Source organism: Larus michahellis, chromosome 24 (genome assembly GCF_964199755.1).
Source record: "Larus michahellis chromosome 24, bLarMic1.1, whole genome shotgun sequence".
Lineage (NCBI taxonomy): Eukaryota > Metazoa > Chordata > Aves > Charadriiformes > Laridae > Larus > Larus michahellis.
The window spans coordinates 3991368-4005446 of NC_133919.1; the positions used below are offsets into that span (position 1 = coordinate 3991368).

Sequence of the window (14079 nt, forward strand, 5' to 3'; positions counted from 1 at the left end):
TGCAGTTTATAGAAAGAAAAGTCTCTTCTTGCTCTGGGGGAGAAGGGGACGGAAGCCCTGCTCCCTTGCTGCCAAAAAAAAAAAAAAAAAAAAAAAAAAAAGGGTTTCCTTCTTCCACAGCAGCTGTTCCAGACCTTCCGCAGGGCTTCTCCGGGGGCTTTGCAGCCAAGCCCAAGAGGTCTGGGCCATTCCCATGTCCCCACCTCCAGTGCGGCCCCCTCAGCTCCATCCAGCGCCCACGGGAAGGCCGGGGCCAGAGCTGCAGCGTGGCACGGCCGCCGCAAAGGGGTTTGCTCCCCGCTGCTGCCGGCGCAGGGTACCGTCCACTGGGGGAGAAGGGGGGGGAAAAAAAAAAAAAAAAACAATTAAAAAAAAAATAGTCAGACCAGCATCTTCAAATTAACAAACTGTAATTTTTCTCCAAAGATACATTTTCCATACACATCCATCATACACTGTAACAAAAAAAAGCAGTGTACATGAAATAAGAAAATAAATTAAATCCATAGCATAGGTAAGGAGGACGCTCTAGACTGGAGTAGAGTCGAAAGTTTCCAGCGATACAAGAGGCTCAAAAGTTTGTTTTAACAAGAATGCCTGCTAGCAAGGGTCCAGCAAGTGTTTCAGATCAGTCCAACTGCTTAAACAGTTTTATTTAGAGTTTTTAAACAGCCATTATTGTCCTGCAACAGGCAGAGCTATTACATCCTGGGAGAAAGCCGAGAGGCATCGTTAAGATCCAAGTAGAGCATCCAGAAGATAATCAGCTTGGTCCCACAGCATCCGCGCTAGCCGTCCTCCTTGGGCGGTGTGTACCAGCCTGGAAGGAGAAGAGAGAGCCGTGAGGGACGGAGCTGCGGGCGGAACGCAAATCCACGCCTGGAAACGCACAGCTGGAAAAGCGGCAGCGCCAGCATGCCGAGCGCCACTTCGAGAAGGGCCACGTCTCCCGGATTACCGGGAGGCTTTTTCTCCGGGTTACTTCCCGACACCACCCAACGATGCCGCGCTGTCTCTAGTTAGAGCCGAAGGAGCTCAGCCCTGGCCAAGGCGGGCGGCGGGGAAGGGCAGAGAGGCGCCGCAGCCCCACGCTCTGCGTTAAGACAGCGGCTGCTATTGCTCACTGCCGTCTCGCTCCAGGTAATCTCTGCACTTGGGGCAGGAGAAGACTCAAGCGGCGCATCCGGACGCTCGGCCTAGGGCAGCCCGGAGCAGCAGGGGGAAAGGCAGGCGCCCTCCCTCGGCACTTACCATTTTTCTCGTGGATCTGAACCAGGGACTTGTAGGACTGCTGCGCTCTTGTCAGGCTGTACTGATTCTGCAAGGGAAGCCAGGGTGACCGTCAGGGCCGGCCGGAACCCGGTGCGAGCCACCCCACACGCCCTCCCTACGCGAACCGCGCCGCCACAGAGCCGGCTGTCGCCCCCCATCTGCCTCCATCCCCCCACCAACCGCTCCCTCAGGTTCTCTCGCGCTGACCGGGCCCCACCTTATTGGCTCCAAATTGTACTCGCGCTTTCCCTTTCACCAGAGTCGCGCTGATCTGCATGATCACCGACTCGATGGAGTACGCGCTGCTCCAGCCCTGCGGGACACAGGAAAACGCAGTGAGGGCGGCGCCGACAGGACCCCCGCCCGGGGGGCTGCACTACCCCACAGCGAAGAGCCTCCCCGAGCCCGACGCAGGCATCGCAAAGCCACGCCAGGCAGCTGCCAGCCAGGATTCTGCTGCCCGCAGGCCCCCAGCAGCAGGAATACAAAGCATGGCGGGCTAAAACGACCACGCTGGCAGCCTTCGAGCCCCGCGTAGCGGCCGGTACCCACCTGTTTTGTAAGTAGCTCCATGCAGATGGCACCGCCACCTAGAACATACCTTGGGGAAGGAATCGGGCAAAGTTACGTCAGAGACAGACACAGCCTCACCCCACCCGCTGCTCCGGAGACAAACGCTTTTCTCAGAGATCTCAGACGGAAAAAATACACCAAACAAAAATAAATTAAAAAAAAAAATAATCCACCACCCCTGTCTGTGCTTCCCGGGAGAGCTACTACAAACTCCCATCAGGAGATTACGGGACTGCGCAGCCCTGGATAAACTCCCTCCGAGTGAAAACTGCTGCAGGAAGCAACGCCGGAGACCTCGGCGAGCAGAGACAGACAAACAGCTACTTACCCCCCTGACAGCACCGGGGACACGACCCTTACAAACGGTGGATCAAAAGGGAAGTTATCCTGGAAGAAGAGAAGGGAAGCAAAGCCGCTGAGAAACATCTCTGACAGCCCACTGCGGCAGGCGTACCTTGAGGAGGTGGAGGTACGGGAAGCCTTACTTTAAAGGAGAAGTTTAGGAGGATGAAATCTGTTCCTTCTTTCTCTTTGAGGATCTGGAGATCATTGTGCAAAGCGCTATCCTCGTCAACCCTGCCGAAGGGGAAACGCCGGAGGGTCAGAGCCAAGGTCATGCACCTCACGTCAGCCGCGCTCACCGCCACCGAACCCCGGAGCTACCGTACCTGCACAACCGGGCCGCCACGTGGGCCCTCAGGTTCTCACCCAGAGGGGAACGACAGCACGGGCTGTCGGCATTCTGCTCCCGGTTTGCAGAGAAGACCATCACACCCTTTTTGCATGCTGCCAGCTTAAAAATAAAGACTGCCCGGCCCATGGGAAAGGCAGCAGTGGTGGCTGGAGGGTGTGAAAGCTCGGGGTTTTGCCTGATGCAACTCTTCCAGGACTCTAGGAACAGCAGACAGACTTGCAGAGCCCTCAGATTATCTCATCTTTCTCTGAAGATGTGGCACCTCCTTTCTGATGTGGAGACAGCAAGCAAGCTGCCTGAGAGAGGCTAACCCAAGGCCTGCCTGGCGCTCCCCTGCCCTGCTCACTTCCCCTCTGTCTGCCTCACAGGGACGTTCTGGTCCCACCACCAAAATCCACCCCAGTCGCATGATCCCAAGCTATGCCACCTACTTCAGGAGTTTGACGTTCCAATCGTACAGGCTGTCGTTCACTAGTTCAACTGCATAGTATCCTGCAAGGCAGAGAAGAGGCGCGTCACCGCGGGGGGAGGCTGAACAGGGAAGATTTCAAACCCCCTCGACCCTGCAGCACCACTTCAGCCTGACACAGAACCCCCCCAAAAGCGGCATTTATCCAGAGGGACCGTCCTGAGGGCAGCAGTTTTTCCGACGACTGCTCTTTCCCAAGGCCTTGGGCTCAGGAAAGGGGTAGCAGCACCATCACCCTCAAAGCCGCATAATCCTCCCACCCACAGCGCACTCCTCGCTTCCATCCAGCGCCGGCGGGGATCAGAGACAGTACGACAGTTTTGCTTCCTCTTGACAGAGCCGCAACAACCAAAGGCCGGAGACCTTCTCAGCCGAGCTGAGCAGAAGAGCTCTAAGGCCCATCAGGTGCCACCCAGAATGATGCGGAAAACCCCGGCATGAACAGCAGGGCAGCAGCCCCCCTCCCTGGAGCTCCCCGCAGTACTTACCGCCCTTGAAACTTGGTGATCGGTAAATATCCCTGAGCTCCTTCATTAGCCGGTCGGTGGCCTGCACAGACCCAGACACTGCACCCTACGAGGAATTTGGGAGGAGGGAAGTTGCATTGTTACACTGCACCCACCACGGCCGTTGCTCTACGAAGCCGACACCCAAGCTAGAGCTCCCGTCCGGCCTCTAAACCGGACCTTACCGTGCCCCTCGCCTTTGTCTTCCCCTTCTCCCCTACAGCAACTTCCCTTGCCCCACATATGCCACCCCAGGCTGTGCAGCTCCAGGCCCCCGTGCCCTCTCAACTGAGTAAGAATCTCAGCCCCGGAGTATTAAAGCGCAGCCCACCAGCCACCCCCACGGCCCGAAGCGAGGTGCAGCTCCAGGGAGCAGAGGGCAACCCCAGATCTCACTGCAGGAAGGCTGCCCTGCGTAGTGCTGACGCCTCGGGGACACCTGCGGCCCACACTTACTTCCCCGAGCCGCAGAGGCAGTTCACAGGCTCCTCTGCATCAGCTGGGCCAGCCCCTGAGAGCCACCGCTGTACCTTTGGCCAGAGACGGCCCCTTTGCTTTAGGGCTAGCAGGTGCCTCCATCGCTCTCGCCCTTGGCTCCCTCTGCTTCCCCAACCCGCCTGCCCGCCAGGCGACACGTACATTTAAGTAATCTTGCCTCTGGTTCTTTTTTATTTTCTCTAAAATGGCCAGGTTTTCCTTCCCAATGCCTTCATCCTCTGTCTTCTTCCCATCTGCCGGCTCTTCCTCTTTCATTTCATAGTGGTCCAAGTCCTCAGTGTCCTGGGAAGGGGGGAGGAGAGTCAGTAGGAGACGCGCCTTCGCTCCCCGCTGCTCCCAGTACTGCAAACAGAGGCTGCCCTGAACCAGGAAGGGTTCCCGGTGCAACTCTCCCTCACCAGGGAAGTCCCAAGCTCTGATCCCAAGCACAAAGCGGGTGGCAGACACAAGGCCTGGGCAAGCTCCGTGACAAAGTTTTGGGCCCTGGGCCCCTGCCACCCTCCCGTGACAAAGCCAGCAGGCAGAGCGGCACAATTCTCTTTCCAGAATCAAATTGGGCTCATACAAGCTCTTTGTTGGCTGGATTCTTCCCTGCCAAGTCTCACGCATGTTCATAATTAGCCATTAACCTTACGCGTGCTCCTGAACGAGCCCCACGTAACTGAAGGACGCTGCATCTCAGCAGGCACGTGGCTCAAGCAGCCCCGTGTCACGTTTCTGGAGAGCTGGAACAAAGGCGCAGACACTCGGTGCAGTGCTGCTGGGCCGCGCTGCTCCCCCCTCACCACCACAAACCCAGCGTGAACACAGGTCGCCAGCGGCACAAGAAGAGGAGACCCTCACAGACAAGATTCAGTAGCGCGGGACAATTTCCCCTCAAAAGGAGGTGAGGTTTCACAGCGTGCCTGGAGGCTCTTTGTAGACCAGCTCAGCTCTTCACCACGCAGCACATCCCCAGTGCTCTCCCTAACCCCAGCGGAGGCTCTGCCCCTCAGCCCTCTCCACAACGCTCACCAGGCTGACATGTGCAAGACCCCAGTGTTAATAACCAGTAAAAACCCGTTGCAGCAATCAGGGGCCACCACAGAGGTCTCTCCCCGTGCACAGTGTTCACCATGGGAGCTGCCTGCAAATGGCTGTGGGTACTCACAGCTCCAGCGCTGCTATTAAACCCTTTGAACAAGTGTTTACTTCGGCCTCTCCAGGCTATCTACTGCTGCTATTCTGGATGAGCAGCATTTTTGGAAGGGCTCTGACATTTTTAGCCCGTCACACGGGAAAACAGATCCTCCTAGAAAATCCCTCGAGTGGATTAACCCGCATAATGCATCTCCGCACCAGGGCACGGCTCTGCTCTTCCGACACAGCCCAACAAATCCAGCCGCTCAGCAAGAAACCTTTGCCCTAAGCAAGAGCGTTGTCCCTGCTCAGCGACACAGGGTGTTAGCAGAAAGCACGAGGGGGAACGCTCGGTTCCCAGGGATTTCTTTTCCAGGCCACAGGAGCGTGCAGACTCACGCATCACAAATTTGCCAGGAAGGAGCAAGTCTGCAGACAAGCGAGGTTATGCCGGTACCAGTTTAAGCCTCCTCATTTTCCCCCAGGACCCTAGCAAAGGCCGGCCTTGATTTAGCAAGCTGTTAACTTGGCTAAAACCCCAACAACTGCCAGGCATGCTGCTGCTAAGTGACCTGCCCCCAGGTTCTGCGGAGCTGCTGACTCGGTGCCCGTGACTCTCACACCCCAGGAGAAGTGTGCGAGGCATCGCTAAACGTCACCATGGAGATTGAAGATTATTCCACCCACTTCTAGAGATCTCTAAACCGCAAACCAAACAACCGAAGCTTGTGGGTTTTGCAGCATGATATTCTCAGCCTGCAGTGAAGTATGGCTTCCTCTGTCACTCCTGCCAATTAGCTCGCTCGCACACTCAGCCATCCTACCTAATCCTCTCTGTGGGACTCCCGTTTTCACGGCGTGATTTCCCCGCCAGCAACGGCAACCTGGAAATCCCATCGCTTGCGAGTAAACTTCAGGCTCCAGAGCACAGCAGCGTGATCTGAGAGAGAAGTTGTCCAAGGGGCCCCGCTCTCAGCTCGTCTGCACAGCTTTGGAGGCCACGGCTACGCCTCTCAGCTGCTGCAGCTGCGGTTTGTGAACACATTGCTCCTATCGGTGGCTCAGGACCTGGGTCCCCAGCAGCAAAATGCTGAGAACAATCTAGTCTTCGAGTCAGACTCTTCCCTGTCTGGACTCCACGGGCTCCTCCCAGACACGATCCCTGTGCCCTCGCACCTTTCAGCGGGTATCTCCCTGTGCTCTGCTCTCCAGCACACTTCCTCATACAGCGAGGCGGCACTTACCTCTGGCATTTCTTCATCTTCCTCTTCAGAGGACACCTCTTCCTGTGTGCTCTGCAGGGACAAAAGGACAGAGATGAAGACTGCACCACCAGCATCCTGAAGCAATGCTCTCCGGCCTTCCCAGACACTTGAAGGCAAGGTTAAACAGGGATTTACACGCAGAACCAAGTTAAAAACAGAGTGAAGCCAAGAACCTTTACAGGAAACTACACCAGAGCAACTAAACAGCACCGAGGGCCAACAGAGCAGCCTGGCATCACCCTGGGCAGGAATCCATCCCAGGTGTTGAGAGGAGATCAACGCCTCCCCTGCTGCGTTCCTCCTTCAGGGGTTAGGAAGCCTCAGCCTCTAAAGCGAACTCCAGGGAACTCGTTTTATGAGCTTACAAAGTCCCCACCCGAGTCACTCACCGGTTCTGCCGGCAGAGGCTGGTCCAACATTTCAACATCTGGATGTTGGGGGAGGTTGTAGAGTTTGCACAGGTCAGAGATTATTCGCTTCAGGTGCTGCAGAAGCTGTCGGGAGAGCAGACAAGTGTCAGAGAAGTGCAGAGACCCACTCGCCACGCTAAGCCTCAGCCGTCCCCAGCGCTGCAACAAGCGAGCGAAGGCCGAGCGGCCACTCACTCCTTCTCCACGCAGCAGCAGACACAAGGGGGGAAATCACACCCCAGCATCAAACTCGCGACAAGTCAGAGCTGCTCATCCCGAACTTACTGAACCCTTATGAGGCCAGACACGCTCCCCGCCTCGGATGGCGGCAGGGATTTTACTTTCCCGAAGCAGCCAGCCTCTGGCCTCCCCTCTCCCCAGGCAGCAGGCTCTCACCAGTGTATTTCCTTTCCTGACTTCCACCAGCCTCTCCAGGATAGCTGCCAGGTTCGGATCGTCCGACTCCACAGACCATATCGGGGGAACAGCTGGATAAGCCTCCTGGGGAGAAGGAGAACATGACGTTTGAGCCGTTGCAACTGCCTCCATCCCACTGACACAGCCAGCGGGGAACAGAGCAGCGGGTCAGGCAGGACAGGGAGCTGCAGCGCCGTGTCTCCTGCAAACGGATGCCTCCAGAGTGCAGAGATCAGCAAAACGGCCTGTGAGCCACTGTATCCACCCTCCAGAGTAACCCTGGGGCCGAGGGCAAACCAAACCCCTGCTCCAACAGCGCTGGTCTGGCTCAGCTCTGTGCCACTTCCCCCCGGCCTGGGGGAGCTGGGGGTAACAGAGAAAGTGGTGACGTTTTGGCCACCCCTTTGGTCACCGGAAAGCAGTTAAGGCAGGACACCAAGGGCATTTCACACTGGCCCACGGGCCTCTCGCCTTGCCAGCTCTGCACCAGAAGCGCTGGAGAAGAATCAGGGCCAGAGACCAAGCAAACGCCTTTAATCCAGGCCAAAGCCCCTGACAGCCTCAAACACCGTTTCCGAATTGCCCCTCTGGAGAATCCCGGACAGAGTCCACGCCAGGGGCTTTCTGTGCTCCGCTGCTCCTTGCCTGGAGCCGCAACATCGGCTGTGCCTTGCAACGCGAGGTGGGACCCGCACCTCGCTGCGAAGCCACCCAGAACCAGGGGCCCCCTAAAACCCAGGTGAGGATGAGCCAGAGCGGAGGCAAAGGGCCCAACATTGGGGTGTTGCTGCTCAGGGCCACCTGTGACCCCCCCAAACCCTCCCCCGGGGGAGGCACAGAGGGTGCACAGGGGAGGAAGGGGCACCCCCCGTACCCCCAGGGTGACCAGCCAGCTCCCCCCTTCTCCCTCCAGAGTGAAGCTCCCGGGTTTGTTCTGCTGGGAGACGCTTCCCGGTGAGGGGAGCCCCGCACAGTCCGAGCACCCCGCTCACACGGGCACCGGGAGGGGGGTGGCCGGAGGCAGCTCCCCCCGGCTCCCCGCAGCCGGCCCCGGGCCCAGCTCGCCCCAAGGCCGGGCCGCGGTTGCCCAAGGGCGGGCACTCCCGGAGCCGGGGAGAGGGGGGGCCTCTCAGTCCCAGGGCCGCCCCCGCAGCCGGGGCCCATCGCACCGAGCCGGTGTCCCCGTCCTCCCCCGGGCCTCACCGTGATGTTGCAGTGGATGCGGACGGGCCCCGGCGGCGGCCCCCGGGAGGCGGAGGCCCCGGCGCGGGCCCCGGCCCCCGGGACGAACTCGCAGCTGATCTCGTCGGGGCAGGCGCTGCCGATGCGGAACCGCTCGTGGCCCCGGTGGAAGATGGACTCGAGCAGCCGCAGCTCCCGCCTCAGGAGCCGCCCGGCGGGGGCCGCCGCCACCTCGGCCCCGCTCCGCCCGGGCCCCCCCGCCGCCGCCTGCGCCCCCGCCGCCTCCTCCGCCCCCGCCCGCTGCATCTTCCCATGGAGGGACCCGCTCCGCCGCCGCCGCCGCCGCCGCCGCAGCCCCCCGGAGCCGGCCCAAGATGGCGGCGGGACGGCCCCGCTCTCCGGAAGTGACCCCTCCCGCCGACGGCGGAAGGGGCGGGGCCAGAGCCGCCGGAACAAGCCCTCGCCAACCGGGCGGGGCGCCGCAGAGCCGGAAGTGACGCCACGGCGGCGGCAGGAGGGGGGGGCGGTGCCGCGGACCGTGAAGGGGCGGGGCTCGCCCCTCCCCTGTCGAGGGGGGGTCACGGGGGGGTCACCGGGGGGGGTGTCACCGGGGGGGACACCGGGAGGGGGCAGCGGGGGGAACACCGAGGGGAGGACCGGGGGGGACCGGGCCGATCCTCCTTCACATTGTGTCCCGGGTCCCGGGAGCCGCCCCCCCCCGCCCCGCCGGCACCGGGCAAGAACCAAGGGCGGCGGGAGCCGGGCCCCGGTGGAGCGGGAGCGGCCGGACAGTGCTGTAAGCCCGGTTCCCGCCGAACCCCCCGCTCCCCCGCCGGCCCCGGGGCGGGGGCGGGGCGGCCGCGGGGCCGCTGACGGCGGCGGTGACGGCGGCGGAGCGGGGAGCGCGGGGCGGCCCCGGCGCAACGCCCGGCACCGCCTCCCGCCCGGGGCCGCCCCGCCCGGGCCGCCGCCGCCGCCGCCGGCTCCAGCACCGCGGAGAGCGCGGGCAGCACCGGGGACAGCGCCCGGGCACCGGCAGCGGCAGCGGCAGCGGCACCGGGCCGCCCCCATGGCGCTGCTCCGCGTCCTCTGCCTCCTCGCCGCCCTCAGACGTAAGTGCCGGGGGGGCGGGCACCGGCACCGGCACCGGCACCGGCACCGGCACCGGCACCGGCGGGGAGGGGAGGGGACCGGACCGGGTCCTCGGGATGCGCCTGTTGCACAGGACCGGACCCGGTACCGGCCCTGCCCGCTGTCCCTGCCCGGCGGCGCTGCCGGTGCTCGCCGCCCCCCATCCCGGGGCTCTGCGGCCCCCACGGCACCGCCGGGCCCGGGGCTTCCGCTGCCCGAACGGCTCCGACCGGGGAGCAGCGGGGTAGCACCGGGCCGGGACCAGGGGGTAGCCGGGGGGGGGCGGGAGGGGCACCCAGCTGCAGGCACCCACCGCCCCCCGGTTTCCCCCATCTCCCTCCCTGTGCCTCCACCCGTGACACCGGCACCCCCGAGCCGCCGGGCCGGGACCCCCGGGATGGGCACAGGCTCAGCCCCGAGGGGGGGTCCGGAGCCTCCTGGGGCGGCCCTGCCCGCCGCCGTGGGGCTCAGCCTCCCGCCGCCCCCCAGGGAGCCTGGGCACCGACACGGAGGAGCGGCTGGTGGAGTATCTGCTGGACCCCGCGCGCTACAACAAGCTGATCCGGCCGGCGACCAACGGCTCCGAGCTGGTGACCGTGCAGCTGATGGTGTCGCTGGCGCAGCTCATCAGCGTGGTGAGTTGCCCGGGGCTCAGCTCCCCCGTCCCCCGGGGAAGGAGGGGGCCCTGCAGCCAGCCCCCCCGAGTAACCAGCCCCGCTCTCTCCGCAGCACGAGCGGGAGCAGATCATGACCACCAACGTCTGGCTGACCCAGGTGGGAGCCCTCGACTCTGCCGTGTCCGCCCTGCAGCGGGACCCCCCCCCCCAGCACCCTGTCCTGGGGACCCTCCATACACCCTGCCCCAGGACCCCCCTGCACCCTGCCCGAGGAATCCCCCCATGTCCACCTTGTCCTGGGGACCCCCCTGCACCCTGCCCCAGCCCCTCCCATACACCCCGTGTGGGACCCCCATGTTCACCCTGCCCTGGGATCCCCCCTGTCCTGGGGAACCCCCTGTCCCGGCCCCCCCCCCCATAGACCCCTTGTGTAACCCCCATGTTCATCCTGCCCTGGAACCCCCCATGTCCTGGGGACCCCCTGCACCCTGCCCCATGGCCCCTCTACACCCTGCGCTGGCCCCCCCCTGCTGTCCTGGGGACCCCCCTGCGCCCTGTGTGGGACCCCTGTGTCCACCCTGCCCTGAGCCCTCCCCGCCTGGGCCCCCCCGCTGCCGGCGGCCGGGCCGGGCTGAGCCTGCGTGCCCACAGGAGTGGGAGGACTACCGCCTCACCTGGAAGCCCGAGGACTTTGACAACATGAAGAAGGTCCGCCTGCCCTCCAAGCACATCTGGCTGCCCGATGTGGTGCTCTACAACAAGTAAGTGGCTTTTTTTGGGGGTGCTGCACGTGCCCCAACCCCATCTGGGGCTCAGGGCGATGCCACGGCACTGCTGCGGCAGGGCCAGGGCTGACAGTGCGTCCCTTCACCCCAGTGCCGACGGGATGTATGAAGTCTCCTTCTACTCCAACGCGGTCATCTCCTACGACGGCAGCATCTTCTGGCTGCCGCCGGCCATCTACAAGAGCGCTTGCAAGATCGAGGTGAAGCACTTCCCCTTCGACCAGCAGAACTGCACCATGAAGTTCCGCTCCTGGACCTACGACCGCACCGAGATCGACCTGGTGCTGAAGAGCGAGGTGGCCAGCCTGGACGACTTCACGCCCAGCGGCGAGTGGGACATCGTGGCGCTGCCAGGCCGGCGCAACGAGAACCCCGACGACTCCACCTACGTGGACATCACCTATGACTTCATCATCCGGCGCAAGCCGCTCTTCTACACCATCAACCTCATCATCCCCTGCATCCTCATCACCTCCCTGGCCATCCTCGTCTTCTACCTCCCATCCGACTGTGGCGAGAAGATGACGCTCTGCATCTCCGTCCTGCTCGCCCTCACCGTCTTCCTGCTGCTCATCTCCAAGATTGTGCCGCCCACCTCGCTGGACGTGCCGCTGGTGGGCAAGTACCTCATGTTCACCATGGTGCTGGTGACCTTCTCCATCGTCACCAGCGTCTGCGTCCTCAACGTGCACCACCGCTCGCCCACCACGCACACCATGCCGCCCTGGGTCCGCACCCTCTTCCTCCGCAAGCTCCCGGCGCTGCTCTTCATGAAGCAGCCGCGGCAGAACTGCGCGCGCCAACGCCTGCGCCAACGCCGCCACACCCAGGAGCGCGCCGCCGCCGCCGCCACCGCCACCCTCTTCCTCCGGGCCGGCGCCCGCGCCTGCGCCTGCTACGCCAACCCCGGTGCTGCCAAGGCCGAGGGGCTCAATGGCTACCGGGAGCGGCAGGGGCAGGCGCCGGCCCCCGCGGCCAGCTGCGCCTGCGGGCTGGAGGAGGCGGTGGATGGCGTGCGCTTCATCGCCGACCACATGCGCAGCGAGGACGACGACCAGAGCGTGAGTCGGGGCGGGCAGGGCCACGGGATGCCGGCAGGGGATGCAGGGTGCGGGCAGGGCCGCGGGATGCCGGCAGGGCTGCGGGCAGGACTGTGGGGTGCAGGCAGGGGATGTGGGGTGCGAACAGGGCTGCAGGCAGGGGATTGGGGGTGCGGGCAGGGCTGTGGGGTACAGGGAGCAGCTGTGGGGTGCGGGCAGGGCTGTGGGGTGCGGAGCGTGCACAGGGCTGCACCGTAGGCAGGGGCATGCAGGAGCACCAAGGGGGTCCCTGCCCAGCCCCATGCCTGGGGACTCCCCGCAGCCCCTGCCTGGGCGGGGGGGCCTGGCCATGGCCCCCAACCTGCCGCCGCAGCCCCAGCCTGAATCAGCTGCTCTGGAAACCCAGGAGGCTCCCAGGAGCCCTGACCCCGCGTGGCTCCGTGAGGCTGCAGATTTCGCCGGAGCCAGCCCTGGCCGGGGCTGCAGGGCCGGGGGACGCTGCAACCCCCCCAGCTCGGCTCCCCGGGGAGATGCATTTCCCGGGCTCAGCGGCATGGGCGGCAGCGAGCCCCACGGGGCCCACGGCGGGCTGGCAGGCGGCCCCGGGAGCTGCAGTGCTGAGGGAGCAGATTCAGGGCTCTGCGGAGACGCCGAGCTCCCGGTCCTGCCAGAAACGGCGCAGGCAGCGCCGGGTGATGCCGGAGGCCCCGGCCTGACCCGGCCTCTCTCCCGGCCCCGCGCAGGTGAGCGAGGACTGGAAGTACGTGGCCATGGTCATCGACCGCCTCTTCTTGTGGATCTTCGTCTTCGTCTGTGTCTTCGGCACCGTTGGCATGTTCCTCCAGCCGCTCTTCCAGAACTACGCCACCAACTCTCTGCTGCAGCTCGGCCAGGGCACCCCCACCTCCAAATAGCGCCGGGGCGGCCGCCCGTCCTCCCCACCGGCCCCAGGGACAGCGAGGGACCGGGGGCTCCACACTCTCTCCCCGCTGCTGAGCCAGGGGCCGGAGAGCCGGGTGCTGGTCTCCAGGCAGCCACAGCAAACCAATAAATACTCACACAGGAGGGGGCTGGTTCATTTTAGTGTCGTTTCATCCCGCGCCGCTCCCCGCAGGCAGGAGGGAGCAGGATGCGGCCAGGGCTGGGGGGTGGGGAAATCTGGTTCCCCAAGGTAAGAGGCTGGGGAGGAATCGGCTCTGGAAGAGGGAAAACCCCAGTTGCCGTGGGAGGGAGCGCAGCGGTGTGAAACTGGCCTCATGGGGATGCACCCGGCTCCCTCCCACCCTGCCGGGAGCACCGGCCGCTCACCGCATCTTCTCCCACTGATGCGGCCATGGCCATGGGGGGTCCGGTGCCCCAGCCCTGGGGGCAGCCCCCAGCTCTGCCGGAGCCCCGCGCTCTCCCCCGGGGCTGCCAGGAGCCGGGCAGAGCCGCAGCGATGCACGGGGAGGAGGATGGAGCTGCTCCTGCTCCTCGAGGTGAGCACATGGACCAGGCAGGAGGATGCTATTTTTAGGTCCTACCTGCAGGCAGGGCCAGGGCAGGCAGCGCCGGGCTGGGCCCCACGCTCCGGCGATGCCACCGGCCCCTGCTGAGCTCCCGGCTCGGTGCGTGAATTGTGCGAGGAAAAGGAAAATAGGAATCGATCAGGAGTGGAGCCGGGAGCAGGCAGGCCCGGGTGGGGGTGGGGGAGCCGGCAGCGGGGGGCTGGCAGCCCCGGCAGCGCTTCCCACACTCTCCCTCGCAGGCAGGAATCGGCCTCATCGGGGAAAATCGAACTGGAGCTATAAATGCGGCTAATCCTCCCTGCTGGGGGGAGCGCGGTGGGGCCGGGGGCACACAGCCCCAGGAGAAGCCACACGCTGGAAATGAATTTAAATCACTTCACCCGATCAGAGAAATTCCAGGCTGCTCCAGCAGCTGCTCCTGGACCTCCTCCTCTCAGGGGAGGGCGCCCCAATACTTAAATGTTGAGAGTTTTACCCCCGAAGCAGCCCCATGCTGGGGCTTGTCCTGCTTTGTCCCACTGCTGCGTCCCCGCTGCTGTGGGTGCAGCCCCGGTGAGTGCGGGACGGGGGCTCCCCGCTGCGCCCCGGGGGGG

General features: G+C 63.8%; 2 protein-coding genes across 2 annotated transcripts; one reads left to right on the top strand and one right to left on the bottom strand.

The window, feature by feature from the left end:
• Positions 1–393: 393 nt before the first annotated feature.
• Positions 394–8805, bottom strand: UBE2Q1 (ubiquitin conjugating enzyme E2 Q1). Its single transcript, XM_074566276.1, has 13 exons — positions 8427–8805; positions 7203–7307; positions 6786–6890; positions 6376–6426; positions 4154–4294; positions 3497–3581; positions 2971–3031; positions 2331–2421; positions 2174–2232; positions 1825–1873; positions 1490–1585; positions 1252–1318; positions 394–820 (listed from the first exon to the last, which is right to left on the bottom strand). The coding sequence occupies exons 1-13, from the start codon at positions 8709–8711 to the stop codon at positions 789–791; spliced, it is 1227 nt and encodes a 408-aa protein (XP_074422377.1). The 5' UTR covers positions 8712–8805; the 3' UTR covers positions 394–788.
• A 260-nt stretch (positions 8806–9065) lies between these two features.
• CHRNB2 (cholinergic receptor nicotinic beta 2 subunit) lies at positions 9066–13043 on the top strand. Its single transcript, XM_074566771.1, has 6 exons — positions 9066–9517; positions 10026–10171; positions 10266–10310; positions 10805–10914; positions 11030–11999; positions 12722–13043. The coding sequence occupies exons 1-6, from the start codon at positions 9475–9477 to the stop codon at positions 12890–12892; spliced, it is 1485 nt and encodes a 494-aa protein (XP_074422872.1). The 5' UTR covers positions 9066–9474; the 3' UTR covers positions 12893–13043.
• The last annotated feature ends 1036 nt before the right edge of the window (positions 13044–14079 follow it).